We start from the raw sequence: 14088 nt of genomic DNA, 5'->3' as shown, positions 1-14088 counted from the left end.
TAGGCTTATTGAATTTTGGATGATTGTTGCATCTCATGTTTACGAACACACTCCCTCTCACTGCAGTCATTCTCTTTCTCCCCCTCTCTCTGTTGACTCTCTCCCTCTCCTTCAGGAAGACTTCTTTTGTTCTCCCTTCTCTCTTTTGCCTTCCTTTCTTCCCCTATTTTTTTCTCTTCTTTGTTTCTCTTCATCTGTTCAATTGGTGTCAGAGCAAACCTGATTCTCCACCATCCACATGGTAGTCAAAGTTGCAAGGTGCACTAAGGCGCTAAGGGTGTTTGGAGCGTAGGAATGAGGCAAAGGTACTCACCTCGTAGTGGTGAGGGGCACATTTGTTACTATTGTGTATAAAATGCCCCTATATAATTGATTCTTGATTTGTAAACACAGTAGCACTAATATTTGAATTTTAATACCAAAATTCTCAAATCCAATGTTGCATCATAAGAATGGCTCTCGCATTCTCTTTTGAATTTCTTTGTTAGCTTTTATTAATCTGTGGCTAGCTGGTCAGGAGGAGAATCTCCACAAATCGTTGCTGATTGTACATCCAAAGGAGAAATCTTGAAATCGAATCAGTGGGTTAAGATTACTTTATTGGCTGCTTGATGGGTATAAGTGTGTTTGTCCCTGTTTGGAACAGTTCATTTGTCATTGCAAACTACTGGATGACAATTAAACAAATCAGAAGGTAACATTTTAGGAGTAGGGCCTGCATTTGTGCTGTGAGGGTTTTTCGATCTTTATCCCTGGAGGTCAGAATGAGGGGGGTTGGTGAAGGCATGTGCAATTGTTGCAGGTGGTTGTGTTTGGAGAAGATGAGCAAGCCTCTAGCAAAGGTTGTGGCTCAATCTTCAGGGATTGGAAGGATCTAGTGTCTGGTAGTTTAGAGGCAGTGAAGGGCATTGGTGATGCATGATTGTGGAAGTTCCAAACTGGTGCGTGTCGGAGTAGCGGCATCTGGTGGTTCAGGAGGTTTCAGGCAGCTAGGGTTTGTGAGAGGAATTGGGTGCTCCTGTGTGCAGCTAAGAGTGGTGTGAGTTTGGTATGGGTGGGCCCGGGATTCTTAATATTACTGTAGATTTGTATCAGTTGTTGGGAAATAAGATGCTTTTGTTGGTCAATTCTGTGGGCCAGCTCATTACGCCTGTTGGTCAGGCCCATCCTTGTGCTTAGGTGCCCATATCCAAGGGCTTACAAGATGTGTATGGTCAAGCTCAGAGTCTAGGGGCTTTTAACCCTTTGCAAACAACAGATGGTAATGGATGTGATCAGCCTAGATTAAGATTTCTAAAGCACAAGTGAACTTGTCTGGCCTGAATGGAACTGCTTCGGTGCTGTAGAATGGGAGATGGCTGCTTTGTCATCACAGGTGCCAGGGGGATCACATGTGCTTCTTTGCAGGTGCCAGGGAGATCTGCTGCTTTATCTTCACGTGTCCATGCTGCCATCCAACAGAATTTGGGGGGTCCAATATAAAGGCATATCGATAGGTATATCTCAAGCACAGCAAATATCACAGCAGGATGGGAGTTGTAGGTGGGGCTTGGGCGATGGAGGTTTTCGAAAAGGATGGGTACAGCTGGTCTGGTTTCAAGTAAACTGTGCGGATGAAAGAGAAGCAAATTCATGATACAATTTCTGGGGCGAGAGATGAAAATGCGAGGGGGCATCATGAGCACATATCTAGTAGGCTGAGAGAGGGAGAAGGAATGTTTTGAATATTGATGACATCTATAGAGGTGTTTCTATGGAGGATGGAGGTCAGGAAAAAGTTTCAGGAAAGCAGGGAGTGCAGATGGAGGTTAATTTTGTTGCTGATCAAGCTGGTGATAGAGATGGTGTGAGTTCTCATAATGCAAAGGTGGCTCAGGTGGCATGACAAAACCTCTGGTTGAGGGAGAGTTAGCAATGTCAAAGATGTGTACTTTTCGGGGGCAGAAGGGAATGGAAAAAGAAACTTCTCAGTTGAGAGGCACAATGAGACAGATGTGGGAGTAAATTTTTGAAAAAGAAAATACGAATGCAGATTTTATATTGAGGAGCTTTAAAATGGGTCGAAGATAGATTCAATGAAGAAAGTTAGTGGAAAACCCCATTAAGAAGAGGAAAAAAGGGGGTGATGCATGTGATGATAAGTGCGCACCAAATAATTATTTTTTTGTGATGTGGGGTTTACTTGTAGGCTATGTTCATGATGAATTTGAGCATGGATCTGATTCTTCTAATTTATTGGGTGATATTTCCTATGCGCCTCCATCTCCAATGGATGAGTTAGAGGGCACTTCTATTTTCGATGGTGATGAAAACGGCATGGAAGGAGAGAAGATTGAGCAGACTGGGGCTGGTATTTGCCCTCCCGTGTCCCATGTTTGACATTTGCTGGATGAAATGCATTTGTGTATATCTGAACTGGCAGGTAAAGAATCCCATTTTGATTGCAGTAAAAGTAAGGCTAAGAAGGGGCAATAGAAATTAGCCAATTTGCAGTGCTCTATTAGATATGGGAAGGGATTGGAAAGGGGTTTTCTTAGGCAGCGTTTGTTAGGCCTCTATCTAATTTATTTTGGGCTTGCCTTTTCAGTTCTCTTTTTTGGGGATTTCTTGTCCTCTATTGATTGTATTCTCTTTTTCTTTTAAGATATCTGTTTTTTTTTAATAAAAAATTCCAAAATATTATATATAAGAACGTTAATGAATACTACAAATTTCCAATAAGAAGCAATGTTCATGCTATAAGGTCCACAAAATAGAAGCAGAAATTTGCAGCTGGAAACAGAAAACAGGAAAAGCAGTAGCAGAGTCCTGCTGGGATTCCAAATAAAACAGGTAAAAAACAGGCCGAAGAAAAAGAACATTAAAGTGGGGGCTCGGAGCAGTTCGGTGGAGAGCAGCAGAGGAGTTCAGAAGAAGAAGAAAATAAGGAAAGAATACTGAGAGCAGCAGAGCTGAAATTTTAGGGAAAAAAGAAATTGCAACAAAAGTAAGATAAGAAAAACAAATCACCTGGGTCGTAGCTCTTACTGAGAGCAGCAGAGCAGGCCAGAAGAAGAAGAAGAAGAAGATGAAGAAAAAAGAGAAGAGGAGGAAAAGAAGACTCCAAGCAGCAGAGCAGAAAATTCAAGAAAAAAGTAGCAGAAATTCCCCAAAAGAAGGTGAAGAAAAAGGTGAAAAATAAAAAAGTGGGGTCAGATTAGCTCTCTTGGGAGCGGCAGAGCTGTAGAATCACTGATTTTGGTTGATCAACAAGAAGAACAAAAAAGAACAGAGAAAGACCTGGTTGATAAATATGAAGAAGATGATGAAGAAAAAGAGAGAGAAAAGAATGAGAATTGGCCAACCCTAGACCAAGGATGATGGTCCTGGTAGCTTTTCCATTCTAATCAGCAGATGGAAAAATTTAAAGTAACATGATACTGGTTGCTTTTTCATCACGGAAACCCTGACGTATCTGAGGTTGAGATGAGAGAAGAAAGTTGATGAGGGAGATATCACTAAGGGAAACAAGAAAATGAGGTGATGATGATGATGATGAGAATGATTTTGATAGTGAATTTGTGTGTGATGGTGGATTATTTTTGGATGAATTTTCTACGCAGTATGGGTATATGTCGGATTCTTCAGGTTTAGTTGGTGATATTTCTCATGCTAGAAAATCCATTAGAAGGTTTAGATGGTATCCCTGTTTTGGAGGATGATGGAGTGGGTAAGGTTTCGAATGAAAGTGATGGTATTTTGCCTATCTGTGTTTCTCCTTTAAAGGAGGTTTATGGGAAGGATATTGAAGCTCAACGATTGCTTAATTAGATGGGTTTGTGGTTATCTAAACCTGGAGCAGAAGTAGTTCAGTTAGATTCTTGTGAGAATGAGGTGAGAAAAGGTCAACTTGAGTTAGACGAGTTGAAGTGTTCAATAAATTATGATAGTGAAAAGAGTTAAAAGGGTTTTTTTTATTATTATTTATTTTTAATTTTTTATAGCAGTAGATTGTGTTAGGTTCTTCCTTCAGGGTTCTTGTTTTATATTGTGCTTTTTTTCCCCCTCCCCTTTGAGGATCTCTTGTCCTCCCTTCAGTTGTAATTTTTTCTCTCATTCAATATATTTCTTTTGCTATTAATTCATGAGTAAACTCTATTATAAAGCTTTGTATTCAAGTTCTAATGCAGTTTTGGTTCCATAAAATGTGATTATGATTATATGCTTAAGAATCTGATGGTGTGTACAATATGCAAAAGTTACTTTATTTCCCTGTGAAGGCCTGAGAAGGTTGTTGGTGCATTTCTTTCTTGGTTTCCAGTATTTCTCTCCATTCAGAGACGCCCCTTTGAGCAAGTAAAAGTAGCAGTTCCCGTCATACTTAATGGTTTAAGGGCTGTCTCTTCAGAGTCCTTTGGTGGAGATGCAGATACTGAGGATTTGTTTGACAGAGCAATAGGCATTGCCAATTCTATACAAGCTATTTGCTTAAAGTTGGTCTGTGATTCTTCGATAAAGACTGTTTGCTTTACTTGGTTATGCTTGAATTTCTACCAGATTACTGTCTAACCTGCATTCTATGTACAGGAGGGGAAACTAAATGAAAAACTCCGTGCTTTACTTGGTCTATATGTCTTGCAAATAATGGTTGATATTCTTCACCATCCTCATGCAATTTTAGTTTTTCTATGTTACAGTTACTTAAGTTCTAGTTTCAAAAATTCGTCTAAATTCATTTCTTTGCAGTTTAATTTGCTAGTTGCTCTTTGTTTTTGTTTTGGTCATTCCAAGCTTTTCCTATTTATTAAATTCTTCCCTGATGTACAGGCTTTGCTCTCATTTAGCATAAGAGATGAAGTTTCAATCTGGCTTCCCCTGGTGTCACAGCTGTCACATTTTTTTCCATACTGTAGTTTATCATATCTTGGTTTTATAACTGGGAGTGATGTTGACAAGCTTATTAGCATTGTTCTTGGAGGTAACCTTGTGCTGATTGCTTTTCTTGTCTTGGTCTCTATTGGTTTATACCTTTTGCTTACTTGAAAGAGTTTTCATTCCTTTTCCTGTTTTCCGTAATGCAGAGGATGAAGATGATTATATGAGTTGCTTTTCTCATGTCAAGCATGGGGCAGCTCTAGCAGGTACGCGTTGCGCAATTCAGATTTCCTTGTTACTGACTGGGGCATCTTAAATGTGCTGCCGTCTTGCCCCTGTTTCCTTGCATAATTTTGCTGTTGATTAATTGATGCAGTGGTTTGGGGCCATATTGCTGGTGAGGTGGCTGAGGCTGCTGAGGAGAATTTGGCATTGGTTAAAGACGAACTTAGATGTAACCAGACTAAAAGGTGGGAAGCCGTAGGCATGTTAAAGCATGTGCTAGCTTCTTTCAATCTTCCATGGGAATTAAAGAAACATGCTATTAACTTCCTACTTGGCATTGTGGATGGAAATATCTCCCAAATTGACAATCATACAGATTGTTCATCTTATATGCCTAGTATTTTTGCTGGTCTGGAGGTAGTTACTAGCTTTGTCATTATTTCAATCAATTTTTAATATATTTCTTGTCTTACAATTAAATTGAATCTTTCAGGCTGTTGAAATGGTCATTATGTACTCACCAGAAGCAGAATTAAGGAAGAATGCTTTTGTTGCATTGAAAAGGGTGAGGGTTTTATATTTTTCTATGCCTAAGGTTTTGTGGGTGTCCAAACATCACATATGCAAATTTATTCTGCTTTTGGAAAGTTTAGTGGTATTTTATTATTATTATTTTCTTTTGGGCAACCCTTATCTGGATCCAGTAATCCCTTAATAAGATTGCAGAATCTTTTGGCTGTAATCAGTCTGTTCTCCAGAAAATGTAAGTGTATATTCAATTCGAAATGTTGTCGAAACAGTTGAGTCTGCATGCATTGGCATAACCTGCTAGGTTTTTCTATTTGCAAAACTCCGAGGCTTCATTCCCTGGGATTGTTCTCATTTAGATTGCTACTTTTTGCCTAAAACCTTAAGCTATTAGGTTGGGGGTGAACAATGTATATCAAGACTTTACACTCCCTTGCATGTGCAACGTTGCACTTGGAAAGAGAAACAAACATCATTGCAGGGAATAAGATTTGTTTTAATCATTACACAATAAACGTGGGCATCAAGATTAGAACCCATGTCCTCCTGGCAATCATAGCTCTGATACCTCATTATATTACGACTTTTTACCTTGAAAACTTATGCTGTTAGATTGTGGGTCAACAATGTATATCAAGCTTTGACATTCGGCTTGAAGCAAGGTTGTATATCACTTATATTATTAGATATTGGCCATCATAAGAGGGGTAATGATGCCTCTTTTCTGCTAATTTTTGGCAGCAAATTGTTGTCATTCTCTTTAATAATCAATCAACAGTTCAATCATTTGGTAATTATGATTCTTTTTAATGATGCTGCTTGTATATATTTGCTGAATGTTTGCTAAAATGGAGCTAGTAGATGGAGGATGAGACTAAACTATATTGGTTGTATTTAAGTTTAATGGGATTTGGCTCTCATTCTTGAATATGTGCTGTTTCATACACATTTTATTGATATTCACATATATTCCCTCACAAAACCAGGTACTCGCTGATATTCCATCATGTCCAAAGTTTGACATTTTAAAAGCTTTGATCACAAACAGTGATTCTTCGTCCATGGTATTCCCTTCTGGCCACTTTCCATGTTTGTAAGAATGATCTTTGTTCAGTTTTTAAGGTCACATTTACATCACCTGAGGTACTTCTGACAATTCTCTATAGATTGCAATCCTTGTGGATTGTGTTAAAGAGGAGTTGCGGAGTTGCCAGAGAATTTTGATGGGGGATAATGATCACCTGCTAGAAGAAAATAAAGCCTTCCAGACTCGAGGGTTTTGGAGTACTGATGTCCTTGAATTGGTGGAGTTGGTTTTGAGGCCTCCAAAGGGAGGGCCTCCTTCCCTTCCGCAGCAGAGTGATGGGGTAATTATTTACTTTCCTTTTAAAGCTGATTTTTTCTATTGTAGTTTCCTGCTCAACCCACTGCAATTTTCTACAAGTGCAATTATATTCCAATTTTTCTGCTTTATATCTTCAAGCTGTTAGGTTTGAAAGCCTCAAGATTGCAATGGAATTTTTATCAGATTTCTTTCTGTAAATTTTGTAGTAGTAAATTTTATAGTCCCAATCACTAAGATACATGTAGTTTTCTCTTAATTCTGAATGCTGTGGCTTTGGCTTCAATGACAATGCAGGCATGTTAACATGAAACACATCCCTTATGCTGTATAAGCATAGAAACCTAGAGTTTATTTTCAAAGTTATGACTATCCAAACGTCTAATATATTTGATGACATTGTACCAACCTCCTTTCCAAATGTCATCTGATCAACAGTTTTTGGAAGAGGCTTGGTGGAAGGGTTAAGGTGGATAATGAGGATCCTTCCCATTTCTCACCACTGGTTTTCTAGTGATGCTATTCTCTTTCTTTCGGAGGACAGGAGCAGCTTCTCTAATGTGCTCACTATTCTACATGTTTTTGAAAGGAGTTGGGAATAAGAATTAACTTCTCTAACAGTGGTATTGTGGGGTAGGGATGACCTGAGTTCTTGCCAAGTTAGCAGGTTGCGGTGTTCTGAGTTGGCCTATTACCTACTTAGGAGTTGCTTTAAGGGGCAATCCTACCACTGATTCTTTTTGAGACCTGGCTTTTGAGAGAATTGCTAGGAGGCTGGATCGGTGGAAAGGGGCTTTTTCTCACTTTATAGAAGTTGAGGGATTTTTTGTGGTCGGGTTCTAGCAGCTGGGAGCGAGACCATTTAGTTGAGTGGAACCACTTGAACATTGTGAGTAGGTATAAAAGGGACCGAGGTTTGGGTCTTGGTAATTTGGTGTCTCAAAATATTTCCTTGGTGGGGAAGTAGTTATTGCATTTTCCTTAAAACCTGACTCTCTTTGGCACAAGGTAATTTGTTGTAAATTTGGACTTCACAAAATGTGTTGGATGCTATTGCAGGAGTTAATATTACTTACTTGAGTTCTTGGGGATTTGTCTCTCAAATCTATTGGTCATTGTTTCCCTATGTTCATTATAAAGGGGGTAAGGGGGAGAGAATCCATTTTTGGGATGATATATTGGATTGATAATGTGCCTTTGGCTATTGGTTTCCTTCCTTTTTTGAGTCTCCTAGTGCTGCCTTCCTTATCTTGTAAGAGGATGGTCATTGTTGGGATTTTCATTTTGGGCGGAATCTCAAGAAGAGAGAGACTAATGAGCATGCTTCTTTGGTTTTTGTGCTTGATTCTTTTCATGGCCAGTTCGGTAGTGATAAATGTGTTTTGAGTCCTATTCTTTTGGGGATCTCTTTTCTCATTCAATTTATGATCTTAATGTTAGTCATTTTGCCCTTTATTCTCTACTATGGAAAGTTTTTATTTATTTATTTATTTTATTTATTTATTTATTTTTAATGACGTGAGAACTCCAGCCATTGACGAGCCCTTTGGACCCTCCCCGGTGTGGCACCGAACCCACGGGGGTGGAAATGTTGCCGCCCGCCCATTGACGCATCCCTTGTAATTCATCGTACAAACCACAAGTGGGGAATCGAACCCGTGACCTTGAGGTCACCAAAGTCACAAGTCCGCCCTTACCACTTGAGCAAGCCCAGCTGGGCTCTCTAATATGGAAAGTTAAGGAGTCCTTTGGTATCACTATAAAAAATTAGAGAAACGAAACAAAAAACCAGAAACAAAAACTAAAAACTAGAAACCAGCAACTTGATTGGTTAACATTTATAGAACTAAAAAAAATTAAAAACTTAATTAAAAAATGCTCACTTTCATCTTTAAATTAAATAATATTTTGAAAATATGATTAAAATAATAGAATTGCAAATTATACACATTTAAAAAATTACTATAATAAAAATAAAATTTATTATAATTATTTTACTTAATTGTTCTACTTTCAAATTTTACTTTACAATGAAAGTTTTATTGGATATGACAATTGAAAAATAGTAAAAGTATTTTGTAATTGTCTTTATTACTATTTTTTTGAAATTTATGTATATTTTTCTTTTAATTATATTTAAATTCATATGATCATTTAATTTTAATTTAAAAGTGTATAAAATGAAAAATTTAATTAAAAAAAAAACTATTTTTTGGATATATAAATTTCGAGCAACTTGGTTTTCAATTTTTTTGCAAACAACTAAAAATCGGCAACAGAAACAAAAAACTGAGAACATAAAAAAACGTATTTTTATAATTTGTTTCTTCACTCTGGAGAAACAAAAATAGGAAACAAGAAACAACAACGATACCAACAGACCCAAAATTTTCTTCAAATATCAATGCGTTTTCTTGGACTGCTATGCTAGAGAGAATCAATACTAATGATTTACTGCAGAAGCAAAGACCTAACAAGGCCCTGTTCCCTGACGTTTGTGTCCTCTTTTTTGTTGTGGTACCATTCTTGTCATTATTTGGTGCATTTGGTTGGGAAGAAATGCTATTTACATATGTTGTCATTTCCAGTAGCATGCTTTGGAGCAGAATGGTCTTCATTGCATCCCTTTGGTACTTAGAAAATAGTTTCTTTCGTCATGTTTCTTTGGAAGACATGCAGAGGTTTTGGTTGGTTACTCGATTTTATTTGTCTTATATTTGCTTTCTTTTTGTTTAGCTGCTTTGCTTTTGTAATGGGAAGATATCTTGATCTCCCTGGTTTTTTATTTTTATGTTTTGTTTATTGTACTCCTTTCTTCCTTTAATACAATTCTTTGTTCATTAAAAAAAGAACTAATGTTTTAACTAAAAATGATTTTGGGATTAAAAACAAATGATCCATTGTTTGAAGGCTTCAATGACTGCTTTAGTTTGTATTATTGCCTTGACATAACTTGCTCCCTATATATTTATCTTTTAGAAGAGTTTTCAGAAGGTCCATTCTTTAGTGCTGTAAAGTTCATGTATGTGTCTGGGTATGCATGTATACAGCTATGCTTTAATACCTCGAGTTAACTATACAAATTCGTTAATGTTTTGGCTTTTCTTAGCTGGCAACTCCAATATACCATGCATAACTAACCAAATAAAAGGCACATGCTATCATACCTAAAACCTATTGTCTGGATAGAACACCTAAAAGCCCATCATTACAAGTTCTCAAAATCATATTTCAGTCACCATTGGGATGCAGCTAGATAAATTGAGGTATTGGAAATCATCCTCCACTCTATCACTGCCCTCAATTCACTTATTAGCTTCCTGAACCATAATGCATTTAGTACTGAACCATTTTTGTTTGGTTAACTGCTCATGATAATGAGCTTATAAAGACCTGCTCATTCTGAATTTTATCATTAAAGAAATTCTTATTATTAACACTAGCCATAGTGTGTGCCTGTGGCTTTTGGGTGGCTGTTGATTATATGAATATATTGAATTTAATAATTAAAATATATATTCGAAGCACCCATTATCTAGTAATAAAAGTAAGTATATCATTCTTCCAAAAATATTACCATTTGAAAACATTTTTTATGTGCTCATCCACAAGCGAGATGGATAAGTGATCAATCTCTAATATTTTGCTATCTCACCAACTCTGTATGAGTAAGGACTACTTGAGAGGGTTTTTGTACTAAAAAATTCATAGAAATACTTTTTTTTTTTTTAAATTTAGTTATCAAAAAATATTAGGCCTTTAGAATGGGCATGTGTAAATTCATATACATTTGACTAGTCTAAACACAAACAACATTTTAACGGATTAATCATAGTTTGAAAATTAACAAAAATTGCAAATTTTTTTAAAAAATATAATGCAGCAGGAACACATTAATTTTAATGCAACAATTAATCAATTAAACATGAAGAGAATACAATAAAATATTCAATTTGAACATAATGATTAAATAAAATAAATATAATAAATAAAGTTACTAATTTCATAGTGGAAACAGGAATTAATAGGGGAAAGGTAGGGAGAGAGGTTGGGCGGGTGGGGAGGATGTGAATGGTGCATTTCCGCCTATCCAAAATTTTTGACCTGTTCTCTCTTGACATGTGGGATCCCTGCAAGGGGTGGCTCTTCACTTGCGATTCCCGATCACTCTCCAATCGGATGAGGCTGGGTTTCTCCAGTGAGATGGACAGTTCACACATGCCAATGTTGACTGAAAGGAGACTCCTGGGCTGAAGGAGGAGGTGAGGGTGGAGGTTGAAGACTGTAGAGTTCTTCAGAACAACAGCAAGAGAAACTGTGAACAGGAAGACTAAGGTGACAAATGATATCACATGGAGCCCATCAGCGGCAGGTTCATGTGGCAATTCCATCTTCAAGAGAACACTATGGTTGCTAAGTTGTTCAGTAGCAAGTCTCTGTAATGGACACAAGCAGGGCTGTTTGCCCGCAATTGTCACTGCTGCGATCAGGCAGCATCCAATTTCCAGCCTCTGCTGAGACACCGGGGTGTTCTTGGTCAGAGACAGCGAAAGCTTGGGTTGGTCTTGGTCTGTGGGTGGAGAGTCAGTGACAGTGGGTTCGGATTAGAGCAGAGGAGGGGAAGGCGGTTCCATTGGTATGGTATCCACCAGAGATGGGGAAGAGGAAGATGAAGATGTTTTCTGACGAGTGATTGATTAGCAGAGCAGATTTTGTTTGAGAATGGTAACAGTTTTTCTTGTCAAATTTACTATTATATCCTTATTTCATTTCAATGTAAATTTGGAGTATATTTATGGGAAATATTAAATTATGGGTATTTTTGGGAAATTACCCTCACAATTTTAATGGAATTGATAGATCTGTGTTGGCTAATTGGTTTTAAATATCCTTAATAACTAACTTTTTTTGAACAAATAGGAGAAATATTTACTTAGGTTAATATTCGGAATTAGGAAAGATGACACCAAGGGGTGAATCCCCTTTATAGTATTAGAGAAGACACATGCATTATGGTAATTGGAGTTCCTCATTGTTAGCTCTAGGAGTTCAAAAGATGAAAATCTGTGTCTAGGAGTTCAAAAGATGGAAGTCTGCAATCTTATTTTAAATTAGGCATTATGGAAAACACAAGGTAATAGGTGCTTACACATGAATGACAAGCTAATTACAGTTTGATTTGTTTTTCATGATGACATTTTGGGTCAATAACTGTTACATGCTTCTTAATCTTTGATTAACTTGTATATTTGGTTGACATGTTTTGCATTATATCTTGTAGGTTCTATCTGCCCTCAATCTATACAGATTTGTATTGATAACAGAGTCATCAGGTAAAGCTGTTTCTTATCAATTTATGAAAATTCAGAACATATTGACTAGTCATGTCACTTGGTGTATCCTAGTGTATTTTAGTGTCCTTTCAATTGTCCTGTGTTGTTTCTGCATGCTGATAGCGTGGCCTTCATATTTAGTCATATGAATCCCTGCATTGAGGATGCTGCATTAGTGAAGTGGTGAAATTATACTTGGTTTTCAAATTAATTTGTTGGCTTGATGCTGGAAATTCAAGTCCTATTTTTTTTTTCTTTCAAAGAGTAAACAAAATAGGTGCAAAATGCCACAATTGGTTTTTAATTAATTTATTGATACAAGTGTGAGAATTGATATGAATCATGGACACAGATACAGGACATGAGTCGGACATGATCCAGTATAGGACATGAACTGGCAGGGAAACACTAGCTAATAAGTGTATAATATTATATCTAAATGTATATTCTAATAGACAGTAAGTTCTGAACTTCTCTATAAAACTATGTATCAAAAAATGCAATATAATATGTGTGCATATTCCATTATCAGTGTTAACAAGTTCATTAGAGAAATCAAAGTTATGATCATGCATTCATAATTATGATTTTTAGTACAAAACAAGAAAAAAAAAAAAAAATATTATACTACCCTTGCTCTCAAATGTCTAGAGCTGGTTAAAAAGGTATAGGAGTGTTTAAGAAGTGTATGACATAAAAAAATATTTTAAACTTGTGAACACATTTATGATAAATAAATGTGGAAGGAGTGTTGATGTTTGGAACAGGACATTGATAAGATGCTTTTAGTAGTGTTGGCTGTAGAGGAGAAATGTGTACCCTATTCCATGGGAAATCATTTTGTTTGCCCTTAGATAATTTACAGGCTAGATGCACCTGTCGTCACTGGACTATTAACTAAAACTATTGAAGTCACAATTTTATTTTATTTTTTGTGAACTGAGGTCACTCAAGTCTGAAATTATTGCAATCTCCCTTTTTTCGTCTAGAATTAACGGGTGCTCGTTAAACTTGCTTACGTAGAAGGTCTATGACTCATCGACATAATTTTTTTTCTTCTAAAAATTTTATTCATAATAATTGAGTCCAAGGAAACGACCTCTCTGCACAAAAGCAGGGGTAAGGCTGCGTACACTGGGATGTTCCTCCTCCTACCCTCACAAAGCAAGGAGCCTTGTGACTTGGGGACACCCTTTTTAAATAATAATAAGAAGGAGGTAATAGTGAAACCTTTCTCTGCAATGGCTCTTTCGTTCTCCTCTAATGTCTTTGGACTCCCTTCGATGCCAGAGAACGCATCAAACGACGACACTAGTGAAGCCACTATTGCCTCGCTGCTGCCAAATCTCAAAAAACTTTTGTACATTATAGAGAAAGGGTATAGACAAAAACGTAGAGAAGAAAACAAATGTTTCAATTTTGAATCACTATGTTTTGCAAAAATATAGACTTCTGAAATCAAAATAGGAGTGGGAACGGGAAAGGGTAAATCAAAGGGTAAAAGTTGAAAGCTAAATTCTATAGACATGTTATTTTGGAAACACGCAAACATGTTTGCTGATCTCCATCACAATCTCCCTCAACCTTCACATGTTGTCATTCGCTAGAAAAGATGGGCTCTGTGGTGTAATCCTCCACAAGTGTTCGCCAACTACCTCGATGTGGCCTTGATGGTAGTCGGGACACCTTGTGTCATTGTGAGCGGGGGGTGGTGGTGCAACCTCTCATGATGCTCATTTTTAGCCATCTTATCAATTCCTTCGGCGCCTTTGATTGCTCACGTGTTGTTCACGAAGTTTCTAAGGT

At 37.1% G+C, this 14088-nt stretch overlaps 1 protein-coding gene across 3 annotated transcripts in view; it reads left to right on the top strand.

The window, feature by feature from the left end:
• LOC131151955 (aberrant root formation protein 4) overlaps positions 1-14088 on the top strand; it is a 76364-nt gene that overhangs the window by 31248 nt on the left and 31028 nt on the right. For 2 of the 3 annotated variants that reach the window (XM_058103478.1, XM_058103480.1), the window contains 9 exons: positions 4301-4476; positions 4567-4626; positions 4807-4957; positions 5061-5120; positions 5231-5496; positions 5573-5644; positions 6594-6671; positions 6774-6974; positions 12231-12282. In XM_058103478.1, the coding sequence (XP_057959461.1) occupies positions 4301-4476; positions 4567-4626; positions 4807-4957; positions 5061-5120; positions 5231-5496; positions 5573-5644; positions 6594-6671; positions 6774-6974; positions 12231-12282 (1116 nt within the window). The remainder of the gene's footprint in view (positions 1-4300; positions 4477-4566; positions 4627-4806; positions 4958-5060; positions 5121-5230; positions 5497-5572; positions 5645-6593; positions 6672-6773; positions 6975-12230; positions 12283-14088) is intronic. The other variant, XM_058103479.1, reaches the window with a different exon arrangement.

The sequence above is a fragment of the Malania oleifera genome, chromosome 3 (assembly GCF_029873635.1).
Source record: "Malania oleifera isolate guangnan ecotype guangnan chromosome 3, ASM2987363v1, whole genome shotgun sequence".
In the NCBI taxonomy this organism is placed as follows: domain Eukaryota; kingdom Viridiplantae; phylum Streptophyta; class Magnoliopsida; order Santalales; family Ximeniaceae; genus Malania; species Malania oleifera.
This window is presented reverse-complemented; position numbering and strand designations above follow the sequence as displayed.